The following is a 12664-nucleotide window of genomic DNA, read 5'->3' on the forward strand; positions in this document are numbered from 1 at the left end:
GGAAACTCTATGCTTTCTCTAAGCACTCTCCACATCACCGATTTCCGATTTAATTGCCATTCAATTTCGTCGGCTCGTCGCGCGCAGTTCCATAGGCGCGAAGACACCGTTTTGTCGCTGGAACATGACGAAGGCCCACGCCTGGCCACGTCACCGCTCGACTCCGACGTCACCCACGAGTCTGCGATGGTCGAGAAGCTCGTATCGGAGCCTAAGCCGCACGAGTACGCTCTCGTGGTGCGCAAGCTCACCAAGTCGTTCGGGCCATGCCGTGGCGTCAACAACGTCAGCTTTGCGCTCAAGCGTCGCCAGGTACGTACGCCAGGCCTATCGCTTTCGAAACTGTACCTGTGCTGCATCTGTACAGAGCTCAGCTATTGGAACGCGACGCTCGGATCGCTTATGCGCCGGCACTTTTTGTGCAACTGGTGTCGATGGGGACGCCGAGCCGATGCCTTCTTGCATCGCGTGGAAAAAAAAAAAGAAAAAAAAAAGAAAAAAGAAAAACACCGCATATCCACGGGGTGAATGATGATGAGTGGGCGAAGCTCCGGAGGGAATCATCGGTAAACCATGAATCTTCCGTGCAATTCGCCCAGTCTCGCCGCACTAAATCGAACAATTGACTTCCACCAATGACACGCGCCATATGTGACGTCATTCCTATTTTATAACAGCGCCCTTCATTATAATTGCACCATCTCCCGCTTAAGAGGACGCTAGCACAAACGCGTTAGAAACGTGCAGTACTCTCTAGTAAGGGGGAGAGGCCACAGCGTCTTACGCAGCCGTTTACACATGCCGGAACGTGCACCGCGTTTGCCGACGCCATCACACGACTGCTGAGAGAGTATAACCCCCTTATTCATAAACGCTCCTCGACTTGAACTTGACTTGCCACCGCCTTCAACGCGTTTCGAACGCGCTGCCCAAGGCAGTGGCAAGTCAAGTTCAAGTCGAGGAGCGTTTATGAATACGGGGGTAAGGCGGAGAGGCCACAGCGTCTTGCACCAGCTTCTTACACGGGCCGTAACGCGCTAGCACAAACGCGTTAGAAACGCGAAGTCTTTCGTTAATGTTGGGTATTTATTGTCATCGTGGTGCGTGTGTCCATGCGCGCTTCGAGGCGTAGTGGTTAGCGCCGCGCGTTCGGAAGCGAGGGGTCCCTGGTTCGATACCGCGCTACGGACACAACTTTCGGAATTTTTTTTTCATAAAAGTAGACGTGGCTACCTACTACGACTACTACTACTACTACTACTACTACTACTACTACTACTACTACTACTACTACTACTACTACTACATACTACAGAGGAGGGACAGACCCACACCCTAAGGAGCTTCGCCCCTAAAACGTTGCAGTCAATTTTGACTGCATTCGATCTCAGCGATCGCCCAGCGCTGGTGCAAGAATAGCCAGCAGCCACGCGTTACGAGTATGGCGTTTCAGTCGCTGAGAATTGTTGGTTCAAGACAAGTTAAAAAAAAGTCGCAGTGTCGCCCGAAAGGCGAAGCACCAATTGCGATAGCAAATTTACTAGTAGAGATACGGAGTAAGGATAGTAGTTTTATCGGCCGTATAAACACATTCGCTTACTAACTGAATTAACAAGAATGGTGTCAGTAGCTGCGCACAAGCAAACATGAACACCTCACACTCGATGACCGCGGAAACTCGCTGTCAGAACGCTGGAGGGAGGAAGCGCGGCGACAGCAGCGAGTGAATTGACCTTTGTGCATGCCTCTCGTATCAACGCGAACTAAGGGGCGAAAACACAACGCACGGCGGACTATGTCCTCCCCGTCGCAGATGGGTTTCAAGATAGCGCGGCTCGGACAGGCGCCCCCCTACCCCCCCCCCCCCCTTTCTCTTCTTCCCCTCGCCCCGCAGCCTTGCGCGCTGCCTCCCCACTTTCCTCCATTGCGTGCGCGAGATTGAGCCGCGATTGCCGGCTCACCATTGCACGCTTTCACTCGTACATGTAGCATGCGGTGCGCTGCCACAATTTTATCGCCCTTGGACTCTATACGGAACCTCACGGAGACGGCGACGCCGACGGCAGAAATACGCCTGGAGTGTCCATATAACTGCTATCGCGATAAAATCTTCTGCTGCAGATAGCTCAATTCTCTTGCACCAGCTTGAATGCTTGAAGAGGCGGACATCAGTTTAACGACAGTTCGCAGCGTGATAGCCAACTACACGAAGATTTGGTTAATTTTGTAATTATTCGTATTAGGGGTATGTTTGAACTTAATTAATAATTTATTCAAGGTACCCTAAAAGCCCGAAAGCCATTTAATAGGGGGGACTCAATCACGAATAGAACAGAGCAGAGCAACTTCTTAACATACACAAGAAAGCAAAAAATAAACTAAATTGATAAAACAAAAACTGAATTGCAGCGATGCTATTGAAGTGAAGAAGTAACGAAGTCATATCTGGTTTACAGAATTTCTGCGCATAGCATGCGTTCAGACAACCACTTCATCAACATCTGTGGCGAAATATATTTTTGTTCCAGATTGAACACCTGCGAGCACTTAATCTCTTCCCCGCCAGGTGCTAAAGCCCCAGAGTCAAAGCCCTCCCCCTCGCTATGGCATCTCTCGTAGCATTGATCGATCAAACGATATATCAATCTGTCAGCCATTATCAATCAATCGGCTAGTTTTTGTTTAAATTCCCCTCACCTCCTGGCTTCGCAGTGCCTGGGAATAATCGGCGTGACCGGGTCTGGCAAGACGAAGCTGATGCAGCTGCTGACCGCCACGTCCAAGTGCTCGTCGGGCGACGCCTACATCGGCTCCTGGTCGCTGCTGCGCACGCCCGCGGAGTACGCCTCCAACATCGGCTACTGCCCCGAAGCGCTCGGCCTGCCCGAACACCTCACCGGCCGTGAGGTGCGTGCGCTTCTCTTATTTTGCTTACTCTGGAGAGGCGTTGAGGCCTAAAGTTTCAATGAAATCTGTATCGTACGTTCCCTTAAAAGCACTCTGGTGACACGCGCAAATTCATTTTACAGCGGAGCTCTTTACCTCTAGCCCCTGTATGCACCTTCGCGTGCGTTCCGAGCGGAGGGGGGACAGGAGTAGAGACGGATAGGGGAGAAGGGGCACGGTTTGGCGACGACGCCACAGCAATGGAGATGGGTAGGGGGAGAGGGGGAATGAGTGTGGCACGTGGCCTGTGCACGTGGCCTGCGCTTCTGTGTCGACGCAGCTGCAGCAGTGGTTGCTGAAGCCCCCCTGGGCTTTAGTTGCGGCAGATGCATGGGAGGTACGGTGACCGTGGCGGCGCTTGTGTCGGCGTAGTGTGGTGCCGTATGAAAAAAAAAAAAAAGCATGATTTCATAATGTGTGCAGCCCTTGTATGCAGCCTAAACAGCTTCGCTGGTAATCCGTGCCGTTATGAATGTTGTGGCTCCACGAAGTTTCAAGAGTACAGACTGCTGGGCGAGTTGCCATTGTGTTAGGCGTATAGGCGTATAACATACGCCCCTACGGCACTTAGTAGAAACTTCCCCGTTGCAGAGAAGTCATGAATACGTGCCGTAAATGCTTACGTTAATTAAAGAGTACCATTTCAACGTCGCTAACTGAAAGTTAGGCAAATTCGGGTTATCTTTTGAAGAAACGCTGCTCATTGAGATACGAGTATATTGCTGCATTCTTAAGAGTTCGACAAAGACCGAAGGGCCAGTGTCCAGAATTCCTGGACGTGGCTGCAGGTTTTTGACTATAAAGCTAAGTGACAAGAGAGCCTTTTCAAGCTGCATGATGCACGTCATTTGAACAAACTTACAATGAATTGCTCGGAACGTACACCTTTAACGCAGCGCCAACACATCAACGCTGTTGCATTTACTATCAAATATGCCTTTACGGGTAGCTGTGAACTCCACAGTGGCTTCGTAGGTCTTCAATATTAGTACATAATACTACGGATGTGGAAATATCCTTTGCTGTTCAGTTCGTGTTCTGAATTATTCTGCTTCAATGAAGCCGCGGCTGATGAGGGAGGTACCAGTTTCGGAATTAATGCTTGGATAGCTAACTTATATCCACGCAATAATTTCTGGTTATTTAAATAAGGACGCCTCGCCTTGTGTCATGCTACAAGTTTTCTTGATTTACTTTATTATTCTCGATTGATTATTTTGACAATCGTCTTCCATTATTTTATTACAGGCTCCTCAGTTGAAGGGACGTGCAGTTAACAGCATTACATATATAAAATAATGTAAGGCTTCAACTCTTTTTTTACCCAATCGAATCCAATGAGCCTTTGTAAATTTCGTTTGTTTAGAAGCTGGAAAATATTTAGCATTCAATTCGATATCAGAAGGTCGGTTTTCTTGAATATTCGTATTCTATTCGATCCGTAAATTTTGTTATTCAGACACCCTTCACGCTAATTTCACGCTTCACGCTAACACCTATTCACGCTAATTTACAATGTCCTAAGTAGGCACATACTTGTAGTACGAATCCACAGGCACGTCGTGCTCCGCCTGCCTGTGTAATATTTCAAATAACACGTGGCAGACTAGGCGCACTTGTTCTGCTCTCAGATAATCGAGCTCATCTGCGTGCTGCGCGGCTACCGGCTGGATGACACGGCGACGATGGCCAAGAACCTTCTGCAAGTCATGGAGCTCTCCAAGGTGGCCAACGTGATCGCGAAGAATTACACGTACGTACTTCCTACGTGACACCTATGTACTCGTAAATTCCGTGCAATGCAGCCAATACTATAGGGCTTGTTTCAGCGAATTGGTAACTATTAGGGGTGAGCGAATATTTGAAGTATTGAATATGAATCTAATATTAGACTAAGTACTCGTATTCGAAAACGAACTGTTCGATATTTTCGAATGCTTAAAGATAGCCAGACATTTCGCAACAACCGACTGTCAAGGTATTGTTACTGTTCTCCGTTTACTAAACAAAGTTATCGCGAGTTATCAGATGTGAAACAATGCCAAACGTTTTCGAAGCAATGGAGAAACAATGGGTTGTGCAAGCGTTTCGGTTTCCCGGTGGAAGCCACAGGACAATCTACACTATTGGCTTTTAGCATGTCATATTTAATGCATTTAGCAGTCTATAGTAGGATACAACTTTAAAAAAAGCAGTTGGCAACAAAGGCACACGGACCGCGCGGGGATGTGTTACTCCACCAGCCAATCACAGAATCAAACATAATCGTCGTCATGTGACCTTTACAAGATGGCGTCATACTTGATACGAGTGTACTTGTCGTACTTGTACATTCCACTGTAATACACGAGTGAAAACGTATAAAATGACGCGCTTATAATTTTATGTTTGTGGTTACCGCCTTATTTAAGAAACAGGGAAGGTTTGAAGTACGAACTATTTGCAGCCTCGCGGAGGAACAGTGGCTGGCGGTTATGAGGCCGTGGGAGGGGCTTCACTGTAGACGTAAGTTGTATCCGACTATAGTAGTAGTAGTAATAAGTTGAAGCCTTTTATTACGGGACACAAGCCCTTCAGCATTTTATTGCGATAGCGATTATATGGACACTTCAACCGGATTTCTGCCGTCGTCGTCGTCGCCGTCGCCGTGAGGTTCCCTATAGATAAAATCTTCGCCGCGCGCCGTATTCCGGAGCGGAAGCGTGCGGGGACGCGCGCTATCACGGAGAGCGAACGCACTCAGTCACCCACGCGCAAGCAAGGAAGCGGGAAGCCAGCGCCGGAGGGAGCGCGGGGAGGGGGAGGGGGGCCTTCTACTCTGCCAACAACCGCGCTCGTCGCTCGCTCGCCCGCTCGCCCGCTCGCCCGCACAGTCTCTTATCTACACACGGCTCTGACCTTTATGCGCCGTGCATTCGCCGCTCAGTTTCCGTTGAAGCGATAGACCGCACGTATTTTCGCCCGCTGCGCGGCGTATGCGCTCGCTGCAAGCGTTTTGACAGTCGTTGGCTGCAGTCATTCAGTGTGATCTATTCATGTTTGTTTGTGCGCGCTCACACCACGCTTGTTCATTCAGTTAGTAATAGTCGGGCCACATTTTACAACGCACGCTACACATGTAATGCTGCCCGGATCGGCAGTGCAGCGCTACAGGTGTGTCCCTTCGCACGTGCTGCCCACGGGAAGCGCTTCTCATCAACACCACCGTTTCACACGCGCCTTCTCGTGGTCATCGAGTCTCTCTTCATGTCGGTCTACTTACGCCGCAGCACACCTGCTTACTTAATGAGCTCATATTTGCTACAATTCATATTGCTACCAAGCCGCTCACCTTACTTCGTATGACATTGCTGTGTTGCTATCGCATTCATTGCTTCGCCTTAGGGCGAAACTGTGACATTTTTTTTTTCTTCCACAATTTGATTTTGTTTCGGCAACCATTTATTTGTTGTTTTTTGGAAAGCTAATCATACAGCAGCCATGCGATTCTTAGAAAGCTTGTTTGCAACCAGGCTCTAAATATGTCGAAAGCTTATTCGTGCATTTTTTACAGCGTAAGCTGTTATGGACTCAATCCAATAGCCGTTTCGGTTGGCGATGTTGTGCGCCACCGCCGCCGGTGTCCGTCACAGACATGGCTAGAAATGAAAAAAAAAAAAATGTGGTTGATCCCTCTTATATAGGAATCGGTATAGAACACGAAAGTGAAACGTGTCTTCACAGAAGTAGTGTAATGTTTATTGCACATTGATATATAATGTCTATTGGTGTTTTGTGGCTAAAGCGCCCTTAGGCGTTGATGCACCCACGCTGACGCCTGGTGGCACGTCTCCTCCATCACGACTACCAACGTCGATGACCATGAGCAACCGTCGTGCATATGGAAGCTGCACTACGCTGCACACGCTAGCACAACGCGAAAGACGAAGCACGTAACTGACACACTAATACAACGCGCAAGACAAAGCACGTAACTGAATCGTCACCGAGTCAAATCAGCGCGTACAGCGCGTCGTAATTGCAGCCTCCGCGATCAACTTCAGAAACATTTTCAGAGCTAATTGCGGAGGCCACGCTCCGCTGTGCTGAGTACGGTGAACGCCACCTAGGTGGCGTTGGTAGTGCTTCTTGATGCCAGCGTCCCTTCGAATGCTGGCATCGAGGCGTCGTAGTGCTGAGACCACCGAAGCGTTCACTGTCGGTGCGCGTTAAGGCCGGAATACATGGAGCGAATAACCGGCGTCCGAGCGAAGAACTTCGTCGGGCGGCGAACGTCCGACGGCCGGCGTCAAGAAATTTGCCGTCCGCAGCCGATCTGCCTGTCCAAACATTTTCGTCGGGCGAACGCCGCCGCCGGAAGCGTCTAGCGCGCAGCGGTGGACGACAGCCAATCAGGAGGCACTAGTTCCGGTCGCAATGCATGCTGGTGTTTCGCGCGCGCGCGCCTTTTCGCGTCGTCTGCAATCGCGTTGGTGTTGCCGTGTCTGCATGTCTCTGCACCGATTGAGTAGTTCCTAGTATGATCTCTCAGGAATCGCGTTGTATTTGTACATCCCATATCCGCTGATCTGCGAGGAAACAGACAAGCAGTGCAAGCTCTCTACAACAACCTTCAACAGAAATCTTCTGATCTCAGAGGCCACATGCTGTCGTCATGCCTATCTCCCGACTTCCCCGATAGATGACGTTGGCATCGGATATTTCTTTCGCTAGGCTTAGACGCGTTCGAAACGAGAAGCGATCTCGAAAACTACTCAAGGTTATCCATAATACTCTGTCGTCGAAGCGGCCTGAGACTAAGCGAAAGCCGTTTACGCAGTCATTTGCTTCCAACTAAGTGAATTCTACAAGGACAACGCCAAATTCAGTTCGAAGCGGGCGGCCGGGACCGCCGCCAACACGGCGGCCAACGCGCGGCGGCGTTCGCCGCATGTATTGCAACACAGCAAACATCCTGCGTCGTGTCGCCGCGTCGTTACTTGACGCGTGAAGTTCGTCGAGAAAGTTCGCTCCATGTATCCCGGGCTTTAGTGTCATAATGCAGTACTTCTCTTTTCTGCTCGTAGGCGGCGGCACCGCCCCGAGCAAGAGCGCGGGTACACGGAGGAGTGTTAGATATATAAGGCGCGTCTGTGTAGCTCTCTGCGAATGCGTTTGTGGCGCAATGGGTTAAACGCTCGGCGATCTATCGTCGCGGACCGAGAGGTCGTGGGTTCGATTCCCAAATTTGCATGTTTGTGGAACTTTTTCTTCTGGTTTCTTTCTTTGTATTATGTTCTATGACGTATTTCCGTGACGGAAATACGTCAGTGAAGTCTTGGTGGACCCCGGAATAAAACACTTTCGTGTTAAAATGTCGCAGTTTCGCCCGAAAGCCAAAGCATCGATTGCGATAGCAAATTAGTAGAGAGCTATTCGGAGTAGGGATAGTAGTTTTATGGTGTGCATAAACGTGGACACATTGCATGGCTTACTAACTGAAATAACAATCGTGGTGTGAGCGCGCACAAGCAAACATGAATAGATCACACTGAATGACCGCAGACAACGACTGTCAAAACGCTGGCAGCAAGCGCAGCCAGCCGCTGCAGCGGGCGAAGAATCGTGCGGTCTATCGCTTCAACGGAAACTGAGCGGCGAATGCACACCGCATAGAAAGGTCAGAGCCGTGTGGAGATAAGAGACGGTGCGGGAGACCGGCACCGCCAGGCAAAGGGCAGAGAAGTTGTTGGCAGAGGAGAAGCTGCGCCCCCCCCCCCCCCCCCCCCCCCCCATCCCGCCCCTCTTCCCGTTTCTTGCTTACGTGTGGGAGATTGAGTGGCAAGATACGCCTTCGGTGCCGGAGCACAGCGCCGCCCCGCCTCCCTCCCTGCCATACCCCCTCGGCTTTTCGCGCGACGATCGCGTTTGCTTTCCACCGTGCGTTCGCTCTCCGTGATAGCGCGCGGGGGAGTTCGCCCTCCCTGATAGCGTGCGTCCTCCGCGCGCTTTCGCTCGCGCATACGGCGCGCGGCGACGATTTTATCGCCCTTGGAATCTATACGGAACCCCACGGCGACGGCGACGACGACGACGACGGTGACGCCGACGGCAGAAATCCGGTTGAAGTGTCCATATAATTGCTATCGCAATAAAAAATACCCCGAGTTCCCGCCGGGATCGAACTCGGGCCCTCTGCGCGGGAGTGAGTGCCACTGCGCCAAGCTGCTGCGGAAACATGCCTATACAGGCGTCCTAGCGCGCGAGGAGTCGCGCGATTACGCGCGATGCGAGATGCGCGCCGCGTAGCGTCGATACGTTCAAACTTTGCATTGCAGTTGCGTTGTATTGCACAATGTTTTACGACATGCAAAAGTTGCATCCTATCGGGCCAGGTGTCTAGGGATGTGACATATGTGCACCGCGTAGTCTCGATACCTGTGTTTACTCCTCGGCACACGTTATCGCGCCTCCTCGCAAGACAAGAAGCGCTGCTGATGAAGCTTATCGTAGAGCTACGCGCGCGGCTGCAACCAAGCTAACGGGAAGCTCAGCATACCGCTGTGCAGCATACAGCACAAGCCGCATGTCGCCGTCGACTGCGGGCGGACAGTTCAGTTTTCCTTCTCGTGATGGCTCCTCCAGCTTACGCTGCGACTGTGATGCGTGTTCTGCGTAGTCCTGTGACATTTTGAAATGAGAATTCGTGATCTTGTGTATAAAACTGATATTGACGGTCCCTGATAGTTAGCCCGTCTATATTTCATTAGTCAGTACAAGCCAGGTACGTAATTAGGCCAAACATAAGTATTCCAGTTGTAATTATAGGCATCTGCATTTGACTATTCGATATGCGATTCGATATTTGACGCTTCTCTATTATTTGATCGATTCGATCTTTGACGCGCCTCTAGTAACTGTAGAACTGGCTGCGTTATTCCAGAGGCGGGAGAAGGGCACACCTATGGTGCACTGCAGATCCTTCCATGTAGCCCTTCAGGTTGGCTCTCGCAACCCGTACCTTATTTCTCCTCATTGCACATAGTGATGCGGGGTATAGTTTTTCGTTGCTTCAAGCTTAGCTGGATAGTGCACGGAACATAGCTTGATGCAGGTCTCGCCATAGTAACAGTTCCCGGCATTTTTTACTCTGCAGAGCGCTTCGTCTTACGGTTCAGCTGGCACTGCAGTGAAATATTTACGAAGAGTGCTCCATACCACTCTAGTCCAATTAAGAAACCCTTTGGGCACGAGGTCGCGGGTTCAAATAGCTGACGCCGTGGCGGTGTTCTGAAAGTGGCGGGACGCAAAAATTCTCGTGTGATTAGATTCAGACGCCCGGTAATGGAACACTCAGTTAAAACGAGCAGGTTTTGGTTAGACTTTACTTACCCTGTTTATTATTAACGGAGAAAATGAGGACCGATGTTATCAGCCCCAAGAATATGTAGCGCGGCCTCTCTTGCGAAGCCGCTGTTGCGATGGTAGCGTTTAGTCAGCGCACGCCTCCAGGCCCTCACTCTCGAAGAGCCCTGATGAGGCAGTAGTGCTAGTGATAGCCATACATTTTAGAATATCACCTCTTCAAAGCATCTCCTTTATTTCCGTTCAACATATCAGTGTACGCCTCATACATCACTGCCATAATTTTATTTAAACGTATATTTTACGCATTTTACAGCGAATGATTTTAGGCCACTTTACAGCCGCGTTACATATACCCCTTGACATTGACCACTACATTGAATACATCATACCATTGTCTGGCGCTCTTTGGCCTTCTGTGGCCCTTGCGCCATTAAACCACACTAATCATCATCATCATCAATGAGGACCGATGTTTTTTTTTTCTTTTCGCGCACTAACCATGGTTTTGACATCGTTGTAAAGTCTCTGATAGTGCTTACTTTCGCTCACAGCCTAAGATTTATTTATTTATTTATTTATTTATTTATTTATTTATTTATTTATTTATTATTATTTATTTACTGACTGACAACCAATGCCGAGAAGCCGCTGTCAAAATTTATGATGTAATGGAGTTCTGATGCAGGAATTTCAGAGTATCGTCGCTAGCAGAAGTTTGTTCTTATGCGCTTTTACTATAATTTACCGTTATAGTACTTTGCAAACCAGTTTCTATTTCCTCTCCCATGAGGCGTACCTGTCATGAAACCATGACTCAGGTGGCGGTCACGTGAGAGAACAACATTGTGAAGATCTGGCACTCGGCCCGGCTCGTTCGATGTTTCTAGATCGGGCCGCACAACAAGTAGCAGCATAGCAGACGGCCGAGCAAGCTGGAACGAATGCAAAGCATCAATGGTCTACTACCACGTGACCTTTTTGCCCGCTTTGATGACATGATACATAAAACCTTCCGAGTAAGCAAACCGAAAATGTTTTGTAGTAAAGCTTGTAGAGGCGGCATTCACGGCCGCTCGCGATAGTAAATTAGGGAATTCTCATTCTTCCCAGGATTTCTTCTAAGATTTGGCAAATCGCTTAAAAAAATATACGCATGTCAATAACTACTTTGAAGGGAAAATAAAAGAATATATTAAGTCGAGCTAGATTGAAAGATTAGGCTTCTATAATAAAAAAAAATCGTCATTCTTAGCGAGGACATAGCATTTGTAAACGAGAAAATGATGAAAATGAAAAATCAGAATGGCGCCACCTATTTCGGACTGTGACGTGACGTCAGCACTGGCTGATTCACAGAGAGTGGCAGAGAAAAAGGTCACGAGGGGATTAGGTCTATCATTACGCTTTGACGCGGGGGATTAAATTTAAGGAGCAGCAGCACACTGAAAATGGAGATGGACTCCCGGACGAATAATTCGGGTGTTCAAAAAATTAATCGCCATTACTCTATTACAACGTTCCTGAAAAGTCCTCTAGGCAGGAACTACGCGGTGCACATGTCATATTCCTTGGCAGCAGGCACGATACAATGCAGCTGCTACATGTCCTGACACCTGGTGGAATACAACGCAACTGCACTGCAAAGTGTGCACGTATCGATGTTACGCGGCGCGCATCTCACATCGCGCGACTGGTCGCGCGCTTGGACGCCTGTACAGGACCGTTTCCGCAGCAGTTAGCAAACGCTGCGCGTGGCGCGGTGGTAGAGTTGTACAGACTGCAACGATGTCTTAATAACTCGCACGACGTCGTGTCGACGCAGTCCCGGCGAACAAGCGGAAGCTGAGCATCGCGCGCCCCCTGGCGGGACTGCCGAGCGTCATCCTGCTCGACGAGCCGAGCACGGGTGTCGACGTCGCGGCCCGGGCGCAGATCCGGCGCAGCCTGAGCATCATCCGCGAGGCGACCGACTGCGCCATCCTGCTCACCTCCAACAGGTTCGTGCGGCCCGTATACGAAGCTGTCGACGGTATGGCCGCAACTAAGGCACTTGACCCGTTGTGAAAAAAATTGGAAGACGCTTGCTTCACCTTTAAGAGTGGAACGCGATAGCATTCAAAGATCCCCGAATGCTTGCCAGGCTTCCCGCAACTCAGCTTTCTTTTTCTCCACCTTTGCTTCTGCGCCCTGCTGCCGTTTTACGCTGCCGAGGGGCGATGAACCATCTGGATGGTTTTTTGCAAGTGACCTACCCCGGGTGCGCCGCTGTTGGTATGGTAGAAATGCTGGGAAAGGGGTTTGTGTTTGAGTTTTCCTCGTGACAGAACCACGTTTTCACGTACGTTCAAATTACAGTCCGACGTCATCATGT

The 12664-nt window shown here is 49.8% G+C and overlaps 1 protein-coding gene across 3 annotated transcripts in view; it reads left to right on the forward strand.

The window, feature by feature from the left end:
• LOC119432831 (phospholipid-transporting ATPase ABCA1) overlaps window positions 1-12664 on the forward strand; it is a 94300-nt gene that overhangs the window by 59655 nt on the left and 21981 nt on the right. The window contains exon 19 of one of the 3 annotated variants that reach the window (XM_049658610.1): window positions 88-312. The exons of the other annotated variants lie outside the window; for them this stretch is intronic. Within the exon in view, the coding sequence (XP_049514567.1) occupies window positions 88-312 (225 nt within the window). The remainder of the gene's footprint in view (window positions 1-87; window positions 313-12664) is intronic. 3 annotated transcript variants of the gene reach the window in all.

The sequence above is a fragment of the Dermacentor silvarum genome, chromosome 11, assembly GCF_013339745.2.
Source record: "Dermacentor silvarum isolate Dsil-2018 chromosome 11, BIME_Dsil_1.4, whole genome shotgun sequence".
NCBI classification, from domain to species: Eukaryota; Metazoa; Arthropoda; class Arachnida; order Ixodida; family Ixodidae; genus Dermacentor; species Dermacentor silvarum.